Consider the following 22,332-nt stretch of genomic DNA (forward strand, 5'->3'; position numbering starts at 1 on the left):
AAAAGTATATATATATATATATATATATACCCTGTGGATTCATTTAATTTCGTGGGTACCATTTTTTGTGGTTGAAGGAAAAATAGCATTTTCATTGATATTTGTTTTTGTCTGCATACAAGGCTTTAGTAAATATGTACTTTGTTGAACATTTAAATTTGTGGTTTATTTGTACCTATGAAATCCACAAAATTGGTATCATACAAATAATAATGAATCCACAATTTCCAAACAAACAGTCGTAATCAATGATCTTAAGATTATTCACTATTGTTGACAGATCATTTCAAATGTTTATTTGTAAATTACATATATGAAACCATTCAGGAAGATGTTGGACATAACAAATTTTCACTGACAGTGATCTTCTTCTAATTTCTGATATAATCAACAAGTCATCTACAAAATATGTTGTTTTTTTTCATTATCTATAAAAATGATAATTCTTTTAAAAAATCCTTTCTTGGAAAATTAAAGGTATTATGGGACTAAAAATAAGAAATAAATTATTGAATTTACCAAGGCAAACATCACAACACTGTCCGGGTAATTTCTCAGTCCGTGGGCATGTCAGTCTAGGACAAGTCTGTGTCAGACATCCTACATTACCGCCCTGTTATCAAAATAAAGAAATAAGTGTTAAAGACAAAATCAACATAACCGATAAACAGGAAAGTCTTTGTACTGAAAATATTTCTCAAAACATTTTTCGAGACAATATGCCAATTGAAATGATTGAATAGCAATTCTGAGAAAACAAAATGGCTGTTTAAGCTAACATAAATATCAAATTTTCTGGAAAATCTGTTATTCAAGCGAAAAACAAATTAAGAATTCTGTAAATACAACTACCTTTAAACTAATGATAATATTAATATCAAACATGTGAAAGAAATAAAACCATTATTTTAAAAAGATTTGAAAAACACAAATGGATTATTATAATATCATACCTGACATGAACAAGTATTACAAGGATCTGGTTTATACTGGTCTCCATTTCCAATTAATCTTCCTTCATACATACAGTCATCACAAACAGGGCAGCAGTCACCCTGTCTAGGGTGTGTACAACGAACATCACATGACACAGCATCACATCTCACTCTTCCTGCCTACAAATAGTATAATCAAAGCGCGAAAGCGCTGTAAAGGCAGTTAATTACAGGTTGTGTGTATTTTTAGTCCAGTTTTATCATTATCTTGCATAGTACATTGTACTTATCAATGGTGGCTTTCAGTATTTAAGATTAAGAGTTCTCTAATGATATTGAACAAATTTTATGAATGTCATATTCTGAGCACTATATGAAGGCAATTGTTCTCACTTGTTTATGAACTAGTGCATTATGTCCAGTTTATACCTTTTTTATCTATGTTTATACTCAAATACTGTTTAAAATAGTTTGGCATTTTCTTTTTAGTAATAAGTAAATGTTATCAACTGTATTTTATTCAACTTTGCAAATGTGGTTTGTTACTGGTAAGTACAATGTATGGATGATAGTTGTTTCATTGGCAATCATAACACATCTCCTTATTTATATAATGATCTATATTCAACAACCTCAGGTACAAAAAAAATATATGTAACTAAGCTATGATGGGCATCCATATATAAAGTATGACGCATCCAGACCTTCCACCTTCTAAAATATATAGCTTTTAAGAAGTTAGCTAACGCCGCCGCCGGATCACTATCCCTATGTCAAGCTTTCTGCGACAAAAGTCGCAGGCTCGACAAAAAGGAGTTCTTAATTAAGAAATAAACTAATTCGCTAAGCGCAGCTGGATACACCCGCAGAGGTCCAACCCTGTACAGTTGGGGCAAAAATGGACACAATATTCAAGCTTGATACAGGTCTTAATTTGGATTGTAATTAAATATTTGACATATTATAGTTTCTGAATAAATGTAGTCAAAGAACTTGAAATAGGTTATATGAATTGAATTTATATTCAATTAAAGATTTCTTGCTGTTGTGCAATACACTGTGCTGTTGCGCAATACTTAATAAATCTGTTGCCAGACTATAAACAAATAAAGTTCAATTTCTTCTCAATGTCATATTTGAAATTTATGAAAATCAATAGGGAGATTACATCAATAGCTATAAATAATTCACCAAAGTTTCATGCGAACTGCTTAAAGCATTTTTGAGTTGTCTAAAAACTGGAAAATCCCCCCTCTTTTAATGAATAAAACCCCATAACTCCGAAATGTAAAATCTAAAATTTATAAAATTCTAAAGGGAGCTTACGGATTGATAATTTAGTCTTCGATGCAAGATTTTTTTATCAGTTGTTAGTGGCTTTGAACTAGCTGTCAGTAAATGCGAGTACTCTCAGATCTGTACTTAGTGTCTTTTTGTTGTTTGGATGTACAACTACATGTACCCGGCCACGTCCACTTGTATTTATCCATCTGATGGGTTAGCCTCTTTCAACTGATTTTTATAGTTCGTTCTTATATTGTACTGTAACACCACTGTCCCAGGTTAGGGGGTGGGTTGGGATCCCGCTAACATGTTTAACGGTTAAACTTTAACCCCGCCACATTCTGTATGTACATGTATGTGCCTGTCCCAAGTCAGGAGCCTGTAATTCAGTGGTTGTTGTTTGTTTATGTGTTGCATATTTGTTATTCGTTCATTTTTTGTACATAAATTAGGCCGTTAGTTTTCTTGTTTGAATTTTTTTACATTGTCATTTGGGGGCCTTTTATAGCTCACTGTGCGGTATGTGCTTTGCTCATTGTTGAAGGCCGTACTGTGACCTATAGCTATTAATTTCTGTGTCATTTGGTCTCTTGTGGAGAGTTGTCTCATTGGCAATCATACCACATCTTCTTTTTTATATTTACATCAACAGATATAAACAATTCACCAAAGTCAAGGTGAGACAACAAAACTTAGTTGTAAGATCTCTGAAATTTTTTACACGGTACAAGTTTTTCTCATTGTTGGAGATTGTACGGTGACAGTAACACCTGTAACTGCTTAACTCATTTCTTATGCACTTTGGTTCGATAAACTCACTGAATATCATACCACATCTCCTTATTTTTATATGCATTACAATTTACATGTGCATGTAATTGTAAATATATATATATATATATATCTTGGATGGAGAGTTGTCTCATTGGCACTCATACCACATCTTCTTATATCTATATCAGAACAAACTTCATTGCGTCACTTTTATTTATGCATCCTTTGGCACAATACAAGTTCTAAAATTACACAACATAAAACAACTAAATGTTATTTCAGATGAAAGTTTTGTTTCAGTTCCATTCATAGGATTTATTAGAATTTTGTATGTTTTGCCAAGTCCAATAATTAGCTATATGTGCATGTGTTAATTGGAGACTTTTCTATCCCGTATAAGAGTTTTGGAACTAATTCTGTTTCTTTTTTTGAAAAAAGTGAGCAAACAAATCTTGCACATTTAAACCTTTGTCTGCCATCACACTGTCACCTGGATCACATAATTGAACTATTCTACATCTTTCAACTATTTCACAGTCACTGGTACAACCAACACATGCATTAGAGACATAGTTGACTAAACCACCAGGTGTCGAACATACAAGTATTTTCAGTGTTTCTGTTTTTATATGATGAAAAGATTGCCTGAGCTCTAGGAGCTTTAGGTTTTATCACGGGATATTCTGTGCTGTCAATAACAATCCAAGTTGTAGGAAACTTTAATTTGAAGTTGGATGGCGAAAAATACCTGACTAAACCACTAAATGGCCAAGTGTTAGCCTCACGCCACTGTTTAGACATAAAAACAATCCATGTTTACACAATATTCTTAACACTAGTTTCAATCTAGAATCTAGACAGTTCAAAGTTGGTTGTATAATGCCTCAATTTCATCAAAGTCATAAAAAAACTGATTTTCAAATGACACCCTATCAATTTGAAAATATATGTATCTCAAACAATGTGCTGCTGGACCAAGTGTGGTCAAAACAAATACAAATTTAGTATACAACTCTAAACCGGTATAAAAATGCATGGCTGTGTCACGTGTCTTCATTTCAAATTTCTCTGCTGAAAATATAGGCATTGATGGTGTTTGCGTAATTCCGTCTGTGAAGCTCAACATTAGCTCGGCAGTTGGTGGTGGACAGTCATAAATCCTGTCTGCAGTATGAATGACTTCCTCAGGAAAACCAACTTTACAATCAAAACTTTCATCTAGATTTCTACTACAATATTCATCAAGTTTAGTTCTTTTGTTTTCACAGGAAACTGCCCTGATTTTTCTTTTTGCGGCTGATTCAGTCTCTTGCTTGGTCCAGAAAAATAGGCTTGGAATGGCAGTAGACTTAAGTCTCTGTATGGTGGGTTTGTGCCCTGAAAAAGGTTATAAAACATTAGTTTTTTGATAATTAAATGAACTTCCATTAGCAATGCATACTTTGTACTACATTTTTGTACCTGGCAAAATATTAACTAGATTTATTCATTACAATCTGGATAAAACTATGTTTGCCTGATTCAATGTATGTTATGTAAATCCAAAGGACAAACAATGAGAGATTTATGCAACAAACGTACATTGTTTGTACCTAAATAACTATAATATAGATGAGAGCATGTCATTGTTTTGTTCCTGTTAACATTGTCATTGATATTTTTCAAAGAAAATCTATGAGGCATAGCTTATGCATTCCTGTCATTACTACATTAGCATAATTACTGCTAAAATAATTCTCAGTATGATATACCTCTTGTAAGAAATCATTATAATTGTAGCAAGCACCAAAAAATCTCAAACAGATCACATTGAATCGTAATCCAAAAAATTATGACGTCTTGAATTAACCACCCCCTTTTATTCTAAAACGATAATTGCGGTTGTAAACAGACTTTGGTTTATTCGCATGGCGATTACATATATATAACTATATATTTTAAAAAGAAAATAGAGTTTTACCATGAATAGTTTCCTGCACGTAGTCTTTTTCAGTAAAATGTGCCTTGCAAACAACAGCTGATTGAGATGGACTCCACGATTTCATCGTGTTCTCGTCCAATCTGCCATGGCGTTGATCCAACTTTTCCTTCTTTTTAAGTCATTTGGAAATGCATGTCCTCCTCTTAAATGACATCCAGGTACACAACAACAAGTACTTGGCATCGTTAATTAAAAATGCAACTGTAATAGTTGCACAGTTGCACAGCGCAGAAACTGGAAGTTTAAGTACAGGATCGGCTACCACGGCGCCACCTATTCAGGAACGATAATTTGCTATAACTGCGAAATAACAATAACGTTAGACGGGTTCACGTGCATAAACAATAAACAGAAATGCGCTTTAAATTGTATAATTTAATTCATGTTCAGTCGACCTTTAATTATTATATCAACGACTGAAATGATTTATAAACATCTAGATTGCAGATAACACTCGAAATTAACCCGACCTCTTTCCACACGGAATTCAAATAATTCTAGTTTGTCAATCGGTTGACTGCTTATAATGCAAAATACAAATATATCAAAAGTTTTTAAAACTCACAAAACACAATGATCGTTTCTCTATTTCCCAATGTAAATGAAATGAAACAAAAAACATTTTATATCAAAATAAGAAGAGGAGAGAATCAACATTTTCCGGATCTACTTGGAGCCTAATGACCCCCAACGTAGATAAGTTGGATATCGCGGAAAGAAAGATCAACACGGCAACTAGAAAGGCATTAAAGCACTGCCTTTAAAAACAGTGCATAAGTATTTTTTCTAAGAGCTAAAATCAGGTGTCCTTTTGTAGTCAAAACTTTATATCATATGGCTCTTGTACGTATGAAGTATCGTAATTAACTGTAGCTTTTTAAGAAAAAGACTTAACTAAAGAAATCAGATTTACTGAGGTCCAAAATTTAAACTTCACCGACGAAATTTAATTCACTAATGTCCAAATCTGTAAATGCTCCACATTGTTCTGTTGCATTTTGTAAATTGTATATGAAGACCTCAGAGACTTTACCATTACAAAGACAGATTTCAGGTGGTCTATTAGTTAGAACCATAAATTGGCTATGAGTTATATAAGTCAAAGTCCTTCAATACAATATAATTAATCTGTCTCTGTTGTGAAAGTTAACATATTTAGAAAAAAAAATTAATTGTTGTCCAGATTTGAATTCGACTGAAAAATAAAATATAAATCATGTTCAAAGTGATTTCTGCTTTATTGAAGTGGCAGTGATCTGTCAACTGCCTGCTTGTCTTTAATCAGCTAATGAATGTCATGCCAATAAACAGCATTTCAATTTCTTTAAACAAAAAACTTAACAACACTTATTACATGGAGTCTACACTCTAGATCTATTTTTACTTAGGACAACAGTTTTTTCTCAGTCTTTTCCTCAGGTCCTTGGTCAAATAAAACAGTGTCTTTGTCCTGGACCCCAGAAAAAACTGATGTTGAATGTTTTGCCACGCAACCCATAAATAAATCAATTAGGATTTATTTCATATTCTGTGTCTGCCTACACAAAATATAAATATTATTTTAATCTTATCAAAATTTTGATTGCAGATATTATACTAACCCTACATGTGCAGGTCTGACATTTGTCTCTTGGATTACTGAATATTTGACCATCACCTAATATACTTACCCTACATGTACAGGTCTGACATTTGTCTCTTGGATTACTGAATGTTTGACCATCACCAAATGTACCACCATGGAACTGACATACTGTGTTAATAAAGAATATATAACTGTTATAACAAATATTAATGTTTTAAAATGTCAGCTGCAGAACAAAGATGTTAAGTGAACAGAAATCCTGTCTCACTTTTTATCAGCTATTGTAAATTATTACTCTACTATATAAATATCAACAGATAGTAGTATCTTTTTTATTTATTAAAATCTTGTTTTAATGCATGAAATATAAACCAACAATTAAATAATCAATAATTTTAATATAATATTTTAGCCTCTGTATAATATGAAAAGAATAATCGGTGTACTTCAGCCTACAAAAATGTAAATGCAAACTATTTTTCTTAAAGTAGTTTACAATAGAAAATTGTTTTTTATATTGTTTTAAAAGGGTAACATTTTTTGTGCATTTTGTGGTTAATCCTCCAACCATAATAGTTTAATACCCAGTGAAATGCACATTTTCCTTGAGTTTCAATATGTTTGAATCTAAATACCATGAATCAAAAAGCTCTTGAACCAATGATTTTTGCACGAACTTCAAAAACTGACACTCTCTGAAGAATAGTATGTTCACAGTATTTCATTATCATTAAATAATCTAAGGAATATTAAGGACACATTGAAAAAAAAAAAAACTGAAATCCTACCTGTGCAAACAGGACAACATTCCCCACGATTAATCACTGGGTTGTCACATTTAGGTACAGGACATATTACAGTTTCACATACTATATTTCCATTCTGTAAAACAAATCTTTTCTGATATATTATGTATGTAAAATAAGGCATATTTTTCTAAACATTTAAAAGAACAACTTCCACATGGATCTACCTCTGACTTGAAGGTAATTCTAAAAGCCCACACTTTACAACAGTCTGTGGACTCACAACTTGCCTCAAAAGAACATCCATGTGAAGTTTCTGCTCATTTGGGAGTAATTATGAAGGACCTATTCTTAATAGCAGCATTCACTACTATGAAAACTGAATGTTGTCTCACAACTCTGACAATCGACAAGAACAATTTTTATATGGGTCTATATTTGACTTAGAGAAGATAGGATTTGAAGGACTCCATCTTTTCAACTGTTGTCAGAGGATTTATCCAAAACAATCATAATAGATGGATAGTTGTCTAATTGGCAATCATACCACATCTCCTTATTCTTATATAAGTTTATTTCTAATTTTAAGGTAATATATTATGTGTGTGGACTTAATTTATTCATAAAAAGTTCCTATAAATAGCAAAACTTACCCGACAGGAACAACTTCTACATGGATCTACATCTGATTTAAAAGTGACACCATTCCTTTGGACCTTCCCTTCATAGAAACAGTCCCTACATACAGGACAACAGTCTGTGGTGTTTGCAGGATGGTCACATGTTTCTCTACAAGTAATTCTGGAACATCGAACATTACCATTCTGTAAAGACAGTTATGATCACGTTTAAGTCTGATCAGGTAAAACTGACAGTCATCTTATATTGCAATTATAGAGAATTAACCCGCAAGAAGTAGCAACTTTAGGTCACTGTCTTTTTTTTTATAATTGCCAATACAACACAATATAAAAACATTGATTGAACTGATCAACTGATTTTTGAGCTGATATTTAAAGTGTGGATAGTCATAACTTTCATGCAAAAAATTAAATAATCATTGATATAGACCTTTTATTCAGCTGAGATAATAAGAAAAATAAGGAAATGAAAATGAAAGTGTCTAGTATGTTAATGAAGATTGTATAGTTAATAGTAATCTACATGTTAGATGTGTATACAAATGACAAATATGGTTCTCATATGGACAACCTACTGCAATCAGTCGTTTTAGATACTGATCCTGAATTTTCCTAACTACAGAACTGTAGTCATGATAACGCTTTAACATAATCAAGGTTTCTTTTATGGTACAATATCCTTAGATATAGAATGAAAAGACTATACCAACCATATATTGTTATTCTACTTTACCTGACATGAACACTGTTGACAAGTATCCTGTGGATGTCTGAATCTTTCTCCATTAGTGTACACACTGCTCCTAAAGTCACATCCTGTACAGCTCTGACATCCACACTGGTTCTCTGTCACAGGATAATCACATGATGCTGGTGCACATGTTTTCCTTGTACAGATCATACTGCCAAACTTAAAAAAAGAAAAGACATTCACATAACATAAAGTTACATGTTTTCCTTGTACAGATCTTACTGCCAAACTAACTTGAATAAAAGAAAATGATTGGTCACATGACAAAGAGCCACCTGTCTTCTTTTTAAATATCATACTGCTAAACTGAAATAACAGTGAAGTATCAGTCACAAAGTAAGAAACATGGTATCTTGCCCTTTGTTTTCTAATTTTTTACATTTATTTTACTGCCAAACTTAAAACAAAGAAAAGTCTCAGTCAAATTACAGCTATTTGATACTCCATCTCCTCCTGATACAGTATAATGACAAAGTAGATCAAAATATCAGTCACATGATAGTCACATGAGGATGTATCCAATATCATCCTGGTACAGAAAAAACTGCCAAAGTGTTGCTTGTTTGTCACACCAAATCATGTTAATAAACTGTTAACACAGAGGTATGTCTCGCCTATTTGTTATTTTGATAATGCAAATATTGAAATTAAAATAGCAATACTTTAACATGTAAGTTATGCAAATATTCAAAGTCAATGAACCATGACTGAAGGTACAGGGCTAAACAATCTCCATGGAAATGAGATGTACCAAATACCATTGACTTTTCATAAGTCGTTCCCTTTAAAACAAACCTAAACACAAACATTAACTTGTAAACTATATAAAAGTTTCAAATTCAATGAACCATGATGAGGGGGCGGGGCTATATAATCTCCATGGAAATGAAACTTGCAAATGTCAATACATTTGCATACCAAATATCATTGACTTAATTAACATTAGTGGTTCATCTTTAACTGACCTAATCACAAACTAATACATGTAAACTAAGCAAAAGTTTTGAAGTCAATAGACCATGACTGAGGGGTAAGGACCAAATATTCTCCATGGAAATGAGATATGCCAATGCTTATACAACTGCATACCAAATATCATTGACCTACCACTAAAGGTTCCCCTTAAACTGACCTAATCACAAACTAATACATGTAAATTAAGCAAAAGTTTCAAAGTCAATAGACCATGACTAGGGGGTGTGGCCAAATAATCTCCATGGAAATGAGATATGCCAATGCTTATACAACTGCATACCAAATATCATTGACCTACCACTAGTGGTTCCCCTGAAACTGACCTAATCACAAGCTAATACATGTAAACTAAGCAAAGTTTCAAAGTCAATAGACCATGACTGAGGGGGTCGGGCCAAATAATTTCCATGGTGATGAGATGTGCCAATGCTAATACAACTGCATACCAAATATCATTGACCTACCACTTGTGGTTCACCATAAACTAGACCTAATCATAAACTAATACATTGTTGACGCCGCCAACGCCGGAAACAGCACACCTATGTCTCGCTTTTTGACTCGGTCAAGGCGAGACAAAAATTACCCTTTCCCATCTTTTCCTAGTATGAATTATACTGCCACATAACGCTATATCCAGACTCTTACTGGTACAAACAAAATGTTAAACTTAAACAAAGCAAAGTTGTAAGATGTACAAATGATTCAATAGGTGGCTTGTTACATATTTGTGTATTGTTAATTTGTTCTTGTTCTGAATACACAAGAAATATTTGCCACTAGATGTTAAGCAAGCAACAATAAAGCAATCCTCGACTAAATCAAACTTTTTAAACTTAAGGAAAGGTAAATCCCAATCATTGGACTTCAAGGACTGAACTTACCTGACAGGTACATGTAGAACATGGATCCTTTGAATCAGCTATTGTATTTCCATGCCTGACAAACTGACCATTATATGTACAGTCTGTACACTCTGGACAACACTGACCTTGAACAGGGTCACTACAGGTCACTGCTGGACATTGTTTCTTTACACATCTCACTGTTCCATCCTTGATAGAGAAAGAAAAAGACAGAAAACATAAAATAAATTGCAACATACAGAAAGTCACATAGAATAAACCAATATAAAATATTTTTCTCTTTGTTACAGCATTAATTCAAAAAAAAAAATATGTGTAAAACTTTATTTGGTCATGAGCAGTTTTCTTACTGAAACAGAAAACAACTTTATCATATTCCCAATTCAGAAACGTCTCCAAAATAATAGTAATATCCTGAATATTTCATTCTTCACAATTCAAAAATTGTATTCTTAAAGGAGTAATTTTTCACTTTTTAGTTTGTGCTTGCCTTTTTTTGTTTAATTTATCACACTTCTTCTTTACATTACCAAAGTAGCTCAATTAAATATGAATAGGTATACAATATGTATAGAACAAACTTAATGATGTCACTAACCTGACAGTAACATTCCTGGCAAGCATCATCAGGATCTTGGAACCTGTCTGTGTTTCTGTACCTCTTCCTGTTATACAGACAGTCAGTACAGACTTGACAGCATTCATCAGAGACAGGGTGACGACAGGTGACAGGTAGACATCGTGTAGGGATACAAGTAACACTGCCTTTAGTGCAGGTGCACTCTTCACATCTGTTCTTAAACGTAACACCATCATCATATCTTTTTCCATCAAAGAGACAATCTCCACCACACTGTGGACAACACCTTCCCTGAACTGGATGTGTACATTTTCTACCATTACATTCTTTCCTTGCACATCTGACATTCCCATTGTTGCATGAACATTTCATACAGGGGTCTGACAGGTCACTAAACTGAGCACCGTCTGAATAGAGAACATTTTTATGGTAGCAATCCCCACAGGTTGGACAACAATTACCAGCTACAGGACTGTTACACTGGACAGGAGGACATGACTTCCTACGACAGTTGACATTACCATCTCTACATAAACATTCATTACAATTTTCTGTTGGATCAGGAAACAAGTCACCATTCCTGTGTTCTTTACCTTGATACATACAGTCTGAACACTCCTGACAACAACCTCGCCTCACAGGGTACTGACAATTTGTCTGTACGCAGGTCTGTGACCTACATTCCATATTTCCATTCCTACAGTAACATTGTTTACATGGATCATCGGTACTTTGAACATTGGCTCCATTTCTTACAAGTTCACCATTATATTGACAGTTAGCACACTCTGGACAACAAGTACCAGATGCTGGATTTGAACATGAGATCAAGGGACAATCTCTTGGTGTACATGCTACCGTACCATCTCTACACTCACACACATTGCATTGACTACTGGGATCAGGGAATCGCTGTCTGTTTCTATACACACGATTCTCATAAAGACAGTTATTACACTCCTGACAACATGTACCCTGGACTGGATGTTGACAGGTGACAGACGGACATGGTTTTCTACGTTTCACAATATTGCCACTATTACAAGTACACTGTAGACAAGAATCTTCAGAACTGATAAATCTTTGTCCATCCTCATATCTCTTGTTCTGATACTGACAGCCAGCACAAACAGGACAACAACTGGCCATTACTGGATACTGACAAGAGACAGATGGACATTCCTTCCTACGACACTGAACCTCTCCGTTAGAACATTGACATGTCTGACATCTTTCTGTTGGGTGATCAAAGGATATACCATTCTTATACAGTAATCCATTAAAGGAACAATCTGAAATAGTCAGTTTACATCATATTTGAATAATATCAGTTTTTACAGCCATGGTAATTTCATCAAACATAAAGGATTTTAGCAACTTTTTCTTCATTCCAACATCTTCGTGATAATAAGCTAAATCAAATTCAGACTTTGATCCAAATAAAAGTTTTCTGTGTTTGACGAGCCAACTGACTTGCTAATTTCAGATAAAAAATATTACTTAGCTAATGCTGACAAGTCCAGGTCAAACACATTTGCCATTCACCAGACATTCATATGAAAATTTTCAAAGAGCTCGGAAGAGTAATAGTCAGGGACAGGAAAGACAACTAAGTCATCATTAATTAATATATTTGGAGATATATAGTAGAATAATTGGAATATATAATTTGATATCAATTCAAGGTCATACCATAAATCACTGGCTTCTTTTTTATATTCACCAACACAATAAATATCAAATTTGCAATTGACAACAGAGCTCAAGAAAACTGATTTTACTAACTTAAACCAAAAGCTTTCATATTTATACTCATCTAAATCTTCTGTCATTTGTTAACTGTATAACATAGATCTGAGACCTATTTTCTTTTAACTCACCTACACACTCTTGGCAACATTTATCAGCTGTAAAACTAGGATATCTACACCTGACCTCAGGACAAGATCGTGTCCTACATCTAGGTTGACCTCTGTCACACTGACAGTCCTGACATCTGTCATCAGGGTTGGTGAAGGTTGATCCCTCTGTGAACACAACTCCATTGATGACACAATCCTTTGGTTTACATACAGGACAACAACTTCCAGGTTCTGTTTCTGGGTAAGGACAACTGATGGGAGGACATTCACCTATCATATCTGTACAAGTTACAATACCATACTGAAAATAGAAACAAACTACCAGTTCAAATGAACAACATTTATGGTTACTAATCTTTTTTTTATAAAATAGTTGTAATGACAGCAAGAATGCTACTCTGCAGTTAATATAGAAGAAATTTTCCTATCAATGTACCTATAACTTACAAATAATATTATGTAGTAATGTACATACTGTGGGTCAATTTAATACCATGGACATTGACTTTTCGATGAATAAAGTTCCAAATAGCATTATTTATTGCCGTTTTCCTTTGTTTTTGCAATTCAACAAATTACGAATAGTAACACACAAGCACATTTTGTGCCATATATTCCAGTGACAAATTCAAGAAGTGATCACAAGTTACAACTTATCACTGTCAAGATACTGACCAAACATGAAATAATTCTGTTTCAGTAGTGGTGGGGAAAAGTGTAAGAAAAAAAATGTTGAACTTACACAGAGACGGCAGGATTAACATACAGATGTACAAGGTGAATACAAAATATAGCCCTAGTGTGAGGGCATCATATTGAATTTTGGTGCATGTATCAACTCTACCAAGAACTTTGAGAAATTACATATCTGGCCATCATATGGTCTAATGACATAGATCATTATGTGGGTACCCTTCTATACATATTTACAATGGTTTTCTGGCCAGATGGTAGGGCCTTCCTTTTCCTTGGAAGCATGTTAAATTTCAGGAAATGAGAAAAGCTGTTAATTTCATAACTTTACAAAAGTAATTTGTTTTCTCAATAATCATGTTCATAAATCACATACTGAACAGGAACATTCTACACATGGCTGTCGGGGGTCAATGTATTTCTGTCCATTCAAGATATTTTGTCCATTATATCGACACATAAAGCAAGATGGACAACACTCTCCTGGCCGCTGGGCTGGATGGCTACATGTGACTTGAGGACAACTTCTCATCTGACATCTAACTTCACCATTCTAAAAGTAAAACAAAAATTTAGATCTATCTGATGATATATGCTTTTTTTTGTCAGGTTTTTCATAAACACCAACAACAAAAAATAACGATGATGTCTGTTATGAAGTTTACTACAAAGGTTAATGTTTTTGTTGACAAATAAACATATGAAAATGACATGATGAAACAAAAGAATATGGTGTATCAATTCATGACCCAAAAAATCACTACACACACATGAATGAAATAAAGGCAAAGAACAGCTCTGTTTTTTGTATTTCTTCATGGTTTATTTTCATTTTGCCAGAATTTGAAACTATATTACCTATCATATTTATTCTTACTAAGTTTATTCACTAAACAACAAATTACCAAGCCTTGCTTGTTACCATAAATATTTCATGGAAAATTCTACAGTACCATAAACTTCAAGTTTATTGGTAAGATTTTCTTTAATGTGAAAAATGAAACAGGGTGATCCTAGCAAACCATAGCCAACATTTTCATTTTTTTCTAGGAATATTCTACTATAGCATTTTCATAAATCACATTAATACATCTGAAATTGATCTTTTGTCTGACTGTTCAAACAGTCACAATAATAGATGAAGGAATTTATTAAAATTCTCATGTCCTCAATACAAGTTTTAATAATAGGTCAATGCATTGTATTTACTTAAAATTCAATAATAATGTATGGTGACAAAGGAATTCTAGTCATAAAGAATTTTTAAAGATAGCAAACTTTGGGAACATAAAGAGGGAAAACTTAATTATTTCAAGAAACATGCTGAAGCATGCAGCGTGTAATATACAACACGAAACAATGTGAAAACACAAGCAGCAAGTGAAAAACAATAGAAAAAAATATAAAGATCCCTGAAGATGTCATAGCTTTACAGTTGAGAAATTAGCATTCTGGTTCAGGAAGCAATGGTAAAAGCTTTGTCATTAGAATAAAATGTGTAATTGTCCAATAAAATCTGACAATTCAACATAATGAGGTTTTCCATCAAGAAGCTTACTATTTTCCAAGAAGTGTCTTGTCAAAGTAAAAAATGACTATTATCTAAAGGCTAAATTGAAGAGGCTGTAAAAGTCTGTATCGCTCACCTGGCTTCTATTCATAATGCAGATATAATATAATAACCATTAATGTAAAACCATGTTCATCAGAGGGAAGCCAAGTCATGGATGTGATTTTGTACATATTGTATCCTGAATTTTTTTTGGACCAAGCTAAATAAAATTCCAATGTTTTAATAATGTTCTGAAGAGAACATCATACTGGGTGGTTGGTAAGTAAAATTCTAATAAAACTTTAGTTCAAATTCACCTAAACTATTTGGAATTAGAATTTTTTATCCATTTTCTTTAAATATTCAGTCACAGTGACCTAACACTAAATTATTTGTTTATCATTTTTTTTTAAGGTTTACAGGTAAACAGCAAAGGATACAAGGTGATGGCCACCGCTAACACAGGTCCACAGGTAAGCAAAAAATGAAATTGAAAATATTCAAATATTTTTGGTTTAAAAAGTAAAAAGATTTTTTTCATCACTATCATAATTCATTTTCCAGATCTATGTATAATTGGAGGGTAAACAAGCAAGTAAAATCAGTGTGTAAACATTTCCGAAACTAATATCAACAATGCATCAGTGCTATCTCCTGAACAAATGAGTTTATGTGTTACTGCATATAGCAGATAGGTTAAGGTCTAATGATAGTCAATAAACATTGATCATGGACTGACTAGATTACAAGGGTATATGAAGTATATAACAATTACCACAGTTTATTTAGTATTTCAGAGTAAGGTTTTACATCACTTAATAAATATTTTACATTTTCTAAGAGATAAATACTGTTTTAATTAGTTTTATTACTGTAAATGCAATGTCTAATTTGTTAGGTTAACTGTTAAAGTATTTCATTAAAAGATGGACAGATACTTTGGTTAGATTTACATTTGAAATACCATCACCTCAATTATTTTCAGTTAATCTATCAGTTGGTTATTTATAATTGAAGAAAAATATTTGTCAACGTTACTCCGTTTTTTTCTATGTTACTGATAAAATCAGAAACTGTTTATTTAGCTCAATGTAGACGATAAGAGCACCATTTCAGAAGTACTTTTTTTTAACAATAACAAGAAGATTCAAATTCATCTTTCACTCCACATTCCAGTTCTTCAAGGTGCTTTTGACAGTGAAATGAAAACATTTTTATTTAATTAACTGCATGTACATTTATAGAAAATATTCAAATAAATTTTCATTTTTCAAATGGTAAATCATTCATTTTACACTTTTTACCAATGTTAACATTCAAACATAAAAAGAAAGAGTGTGAAAGCAAGTTAACAGAAAATGCATTCCAAACAAGACAAACGTGTTGCACTGATGATACTCACCCTTGTTCTAGATCTCTGTGTAAGGACCAATCAGAATATAAATATCACATCACAAACAAATACAAATACTACCAGTACATCAATTCTATCAAATAATTATCTCAATAACAAAATTTTAAAATAAAAGAAGAATGTGTCCATGCCCCAGCTTGTAAATATATAGCAAATTAAGCAATTTTTCCATTTATAAAGGGACACAACTCAAGAAAGGTGAAAGACATGCAACCGAACCTTGATATGTGTTTTTTGGCAATTTTTCTAAGATATAAAGGCACATAACTCTAGAACAGTGACTCACTGCCCAAATTCGAATTCTTGTCTGTCAGATTTGGATCTTAGCATTAGAATTTCGATGAGGAAAACTTAAGTCAGAGTGCAGAAACGAAAAAATGAAACAAAACCCCAAAAATCCCAATAACAAATGGACTGATCTGGCACTTTAACCTCCATGACTTGACCTTATATTTGACCTTTGCATACAAAATGTTTCAAGAAATCTAATCCAAATTTACTCATCATATAGATAACTTTAAGGAAAAGAAAAGCTATATCTTTTATGCCTGAAAGACACAATAAAAAGACACAGAAAAGAATAACTAAGTTAGTGTCATATAAAATCACTACAGTTCTAGTTTGACACTATTGAATGACTGGTAGTAACTTTAAAATAATACACACAATGGACATTATATTGTACATATAACACTGATTATGTAATTCTGATACAAAAAAATAAAACAAAATAAAAGCAACATCATTTATATCTCTTTGTTACTCAATTGAAAACTTTCACAAGACAATAAAATAAGATAAAAGCAAAACTGAAATTACATCAAATGAGATACAGTATGGATAACATATATATGTTTTATTTTGATAAAAAGTTGCTATGGTTACTTACTGTGCACATACAGACAGAACATTTGTCTTTAGGATCATCAAACATTTGTCCTTCATTATAGGTCTTGCCCAGTACAGTACAGGCCATTGGACAGGTACCACAGCAATGACCTGGTGGTTTGACTGGGTTGATACAGTTTAAAGGGGGACAACCCATGTCCTTACACTCCACTGTTCCGTCCTATAAAGATCAAATCAAATTCTACTTTTCCATAAATATTTCCACATCAATTGTTTACGGAACACTTAACTGATTACTATAAAGCTAGTAATATAAACAAGACAAGATTTAAGGTAAGAAATACATGATAATAATGTGTGATTAATTGAGTGTTGTTTACTTAACATCTAGTGGCAAATATTTCATGCATAATTAAAGAACCTTTGTGAGCACGCTCACATACCCCACGCCACCACATTGTCACCGGGCAAATAAAGTATCACCAGATTCCTAAGTTCAAAAACTTTTTTAACGCCTACCAATGTCAACTGATAAAAGTTTATTGTAGATATGCACATTTACATATTATGTCCTTATTATCTACAAAGTTTCATGAAATTCTGTTGTGTGGATTCAAAGAAGTTGCAATGACAAACTGTTGCAGAAGTATAAGTAGACCAAATTTCTATGTTCAAAGAGGCGTAACTCAGAGTTCGCGAAAATGGTCGGTCCTGTCGGTCCTGTCGGTCCTGTCGGTCAAAATGAGGCTCGGACCAGTATTTTGAAGGCTAGTGCCGGTCCAGATGACCGATGTAAAAATGGCCGTTGTAGTGCATATTTTGGCACTTTTTTACATCGGTTATTAGATGTACCGCAACTGTTTCCAATAAGTGTTTACATCGGTTATCAGATGTACCCGCTGCCAATTTCCGGTACTGGTTTACGGATTTATTATAAACAAACCAAAGCGGCGATTTACACGTGGCCTACTAAATTTGTTCATAGAGCCATCCCTGGCAAACAATCGGCGATTGAATCCTTCAATGGAGCAAACAAATACTGTAACAGCCGAGAAAGCGATTCAGATGATGAAATGGATAGTGAAGATGACTTTAAATAAGAATAATCAGAAGACCTGAACCGGTCCTTCATTGTTAATTTGCCTGTGGGTGCGAAGAATCAAACTAATATTAATAAAGTTATTTTTCGATAAAATATGTTATTAATTTGATTTCAGGATAAAATTGACAGATTTTGTAGGACTGGCTAAAATTTTGTAGGACTGACAAATAATCATGCTTTGTCGGTCCCATGACCGACGGGTCAAAATAAGTTTTCGTGAACTCTGGTAACTTCTTGAAAAAAAAATCATAATTTCATGTTGATATGCACATCTATCTAGTATGTCCTTGTTATCTACAAAGTTTCATTATATTCTGCTGTGTGGTTTCAGAGTAGTTGCAATGACAAGAACAGGACTGACTGACGGACTGACAGACAGACGGACTTACGGACTGACGGACAGACGGACGGCTGGGTCAAAAACATTTTACCCTATGGAACTGTGTTCCGTGGGGTATAATTAGGACAAGAATAAATCAACAGTAAACACAAAAGGTAAGTCCTGCAATAGTGGATGGACCAAAATGATGGGTGGTAAATTTGGCATGTCACTGAAAAATGAGGGTATGATGGATAGGGACAGTAATTTAACCTATGGGACCCTCAAAGAGTTGCTGCAACTGTTCTTAATATGCAGAAAGCATGGCACTGGCTCTACAAAAAGCATTGGATATAACCTCCAAATTCTGACTGCAAGTGGCTGCTAATTTATACATCCCACACAGTTATACTGACATCCTGCTTTGGCCACAGTTTTATCATACTGCTTGTTGGAAGATGACCAATGGATGACCAAATTTCTATACCCTAGTCAACATGCACTTAAGGTTTATAATATTGTAAATAAAAACAGTCGTCCCTTGATATGAATTAAACTAAATAGAACCTGCAGTCAATATCTGTCATGTAATATTTTTCCATTGACAGAATACCAATAAAAAATGTAGCATATATATATTAATGAGATAGCAACTCTACAAAAACAAGTAATGTTCATTAAGTTAACCAATCTATATTGAGATATATCTGTTGTTGTCTCATTAACATTTCCTTATATCTCCCTTTTTAATTCAATAGAATAAATATGTCGAATTTTCAATATTTAAAATATACTTCAAATCAAAAGTGTTTAACTTTAAATCTAATGCACTCCTTAAATTTTCTTCTTGCAAAGCATATAATCAAATACATCCAAAACAATTTACTAGTATATACTCATCATACCCTACAGAGACATATTTTACAAGCATCTCCACCTGGTGGAACAAACTTCTGATTATTTCTGAACTTCCTTCTCATAAAGAAACATCCTCTACAGGAAGGACAACACTGTCCTAGGGATGTGTCCGGGTGACTACAGGAAGAAGGTGGACAGGTCAGTTTCTTATCCTCACAGGTTACTTCTCCTTTCTGAAAACAGAGCAGTTATCATTATACAAAGGATATATTAGTCACAAAGTGTCAATTTCACATGCACTAGATATAAAAGTTACTGTATAAATTTCATTTAATACAACAATTTTGAAGGTTAAAATAACATATTCATTATTATTCCATCCTTTTTTTTCTTTACTATTGTTTGTTTTACAAATTATATGCTGGAATAATCATTCTGACTTAAAAATATATTCTTTTCGTGTTTGGTACTAAAATGGATTAACTTCAGCTTATTTTGTTATATCTGCCTTTCATATAACTTACATTACACTGACAAGACAAACATGGTCGTTCAGGTGGAGTAAACCTCTGTAGATTTTGGTATGTCTGTCTTCCATACTGGCATTCTGTACAAGTGGGACAACAGTCACCTTGTTGTTGTACTGGGTTCCTACATCTAGGTGGGGAACACTGTGGACGCTGACAATCCACCTCACCTGCAGATAATAAACCAGAAAAACATATGAAATATAGAATAAGGTGATCTAGTTGACCTGGCCTAGTTACCAATAAATATGATGACTATGAATTATACTACCACAGACTTGACCCTCGTACAAAAGTTTGATCAATTTATTGATATATGAATAGAATGATATTGCCATTAAGTGAAGAAATTTCCAAGTATGAATACAGCATTATAAAAGACAATATACAGATCTTCTAGTCAATACCATCAGAATAAAGTTAACCTAGTGTCCTTACCTTCTCTACAGATACACCTGGAACATTTATCTGCTGATATGGTATCGCCATGGAGATAATTTCTTCCTTCATATTGACAACCTAAAAGTATATAAATGCATTGGATCAACAGCTGAGAAAAGGTTTATAGTACATCATGAGAATATGGGTTGCTAATAGCTTACTATACAGTACAGGTTTTGCTCATTGTTGAAGGTCGTACAGTGGGTGACCTATAGTTGCTTACTTTAACTGCATTTGGTCTTTGATGGATAGTTACTTCATTGGCAATCATACCATACTTTTAATTATCTCATAAAGATGGCATATGGGATCGTAAAGATACACTAGACAAAGTGATGCCCCTGCACTCCACTATGAAGTAACTGTATCATAACAAAGTCAATGTAGGACTTTTTTTTGGATATTATTGTGTCTGGGAGACACAAATGATGCCCCCGCAGATGCAAAGTGTTATTTTAAAATACACAAAGTTGAGCATGGGAGCACAAATGTCTATGGTTCACTGTAGGAGGAGTTATTCAGAAACAATATGCACCTTTTATGCAAGTATATAATCCAAAAATGACAAAGTTCAACTATCTCCCTAAAGAGCAAATATTAATAAAAATCAAAACTACACCTTCAATATATGTACAAACAGCCATCAAAGTGAAAACTTCCTAGAATTCAAACTGTAGTAGGAGTTATCCGGAAATGCTATGCACCTCTTATACAAGTATATTTCCCCAAAATGACAAGGTTCAACTATCTCCCAAAAGAGCAAATATCAATAATAATCAAAACCCTGACAACATGCAAACCTTCAATACATATGTACAAACAGCCAGCAAAGTGAAAACTTCCTAGCATTCAAACTGTAGGAGGAGTTATCTGGTATAACTATATACCCATAATGGGACGGATGGATGGAAGGAGGGAAGGACAGACAGGTGGACAGACAGGGTTAAAACAGCATTCAAACTGTAGGAGGAGTTGTCCGGAAACGCTATGCACCTCTTATGCAAGTAAATACTAAAAAAAAATGACAAGGTTCAACTATCTCCCAAAGAGCAAATATTAATAAAAATCAAAACCCTGACAACATGCAAACCTTCAATACATATGTACAAACAGCCAGCAAAGTGAAAACTTCCTAGCATTCAAACTGTAGGAGGAGATATCTGGAATAACTACATCTTGGTCAAAAACCTCTTTTTTTAAAGTTCTCATTATTATGAATGTATGTACCAAGTTTTCAGGTTGATTTTACCGCAATTTCTAGGTTAACTACCTTAGACCAAAACTTTGACTTGATACAGGATAGACTAACTGATAAACCAAGACTTCCTGCTATTGTAGGTGAGGCATAAAAACATGATTTGACCACTAAGCTCTTTTTTTACTTCATCATACACCATGTTTTTGCTAGGCAGACATTCAGGACATATTTCTTTTAAACTAAATACTATTAGGATTATAGTGAGCAAGTTATGTCAAGATTGGCCAAGAGATTTCAGCAGAAAAGGTTTTTGAAAAATTCTTTCATTCAGTTTGTTGTACATTTATCTGCAAATAAAGAGCTGTGCCATGAGCACATGATATATGCCCATCACTTTTT

At 33.4% G+C, this 22,332-nt stretch overlaps 1 protein-coding gene across 4 annotated transcripts in view; it reads right to left on the reverse strand.

Moving 5' to 3' along the window:
• LOC127725473 (kielin/chordin-like protein) overlaps positions 1–22,332 on the reverse strand; it is a 125,583-nt gene that overhangs the window by 14,822 nt on the left and 88,429 nt on the right. For 3 of the 4 annotated variants that reach the window (XM_052232462.1, XM_052232466.1, XM_052232465.1), the window contains 15 exons: positions 20,733–20,813; positions 20,292–20,464; positions 19,815–20,000; positions 17,529–17,708; positions 16,628–16,642; positions 14,050–14,226; positions 12,999–13,281; positions 11,137–12,410; positions 10,557–10,727; positions 8,680–8,856; positions 7,959–8,129; positions 7,348–7,441; positions 6,645–6,727; positions 954–1,115; positions 520–613 (listed from right to left, as the gene is read on the reverse strand). In XM_052232462.1, coding sequence (XP_052088422.1) covers positions 520–613; positions 954–1,115; positions 6,645–6,727; positions 7,348–7,441; positions 7,959–8,129; positions 8,680–8,856; positions 10,557–10,727; positions 11,137–12,410; positions 12,999–13,281; positions 14,050–14,226; positions 16,628–16,642; positions 17,529–17,708; positions 19,815–20,000; positions 20,292–20,464; positions 20,733–20,813 — 3,321 coding nt within the window. The remainder of the gene's footprint in view (positions 1–519; positions 614–953; positions 1,116–6,644; positions 6,728–7,347; positions 7,442–7,958; positions 8,130–8,679; positions 8,857–10,556; positions 10,728–11,136; positions 12,411–12,998; positions 13,282–14,049; positions 14,227–16,627; positions 16,643–17,528; positions 17,709–19,814; positions 20,001–20,291; positions 20,465–20,732; positions 20,814–22,332) is intronic. The other variant, XM_052232464.1, reaches the window with a different exon arrangement.

This window comes from Mytilus californianus, unplaced genomic scaffold (assembly GCF_021869535.1).
Source record: "Mytilus californianus isolate M0D057914Y unplaced genomic scaffold, xbMytCali1.0.p SCAF_15, whole genome shotgun sequence".
NCBI classification, from domain to species: Eukaryota; Metazoa; Mollusca; class Bivalvia; order Mytilida; family Mytilidae; genus Mytilus; species Mytilus californianus.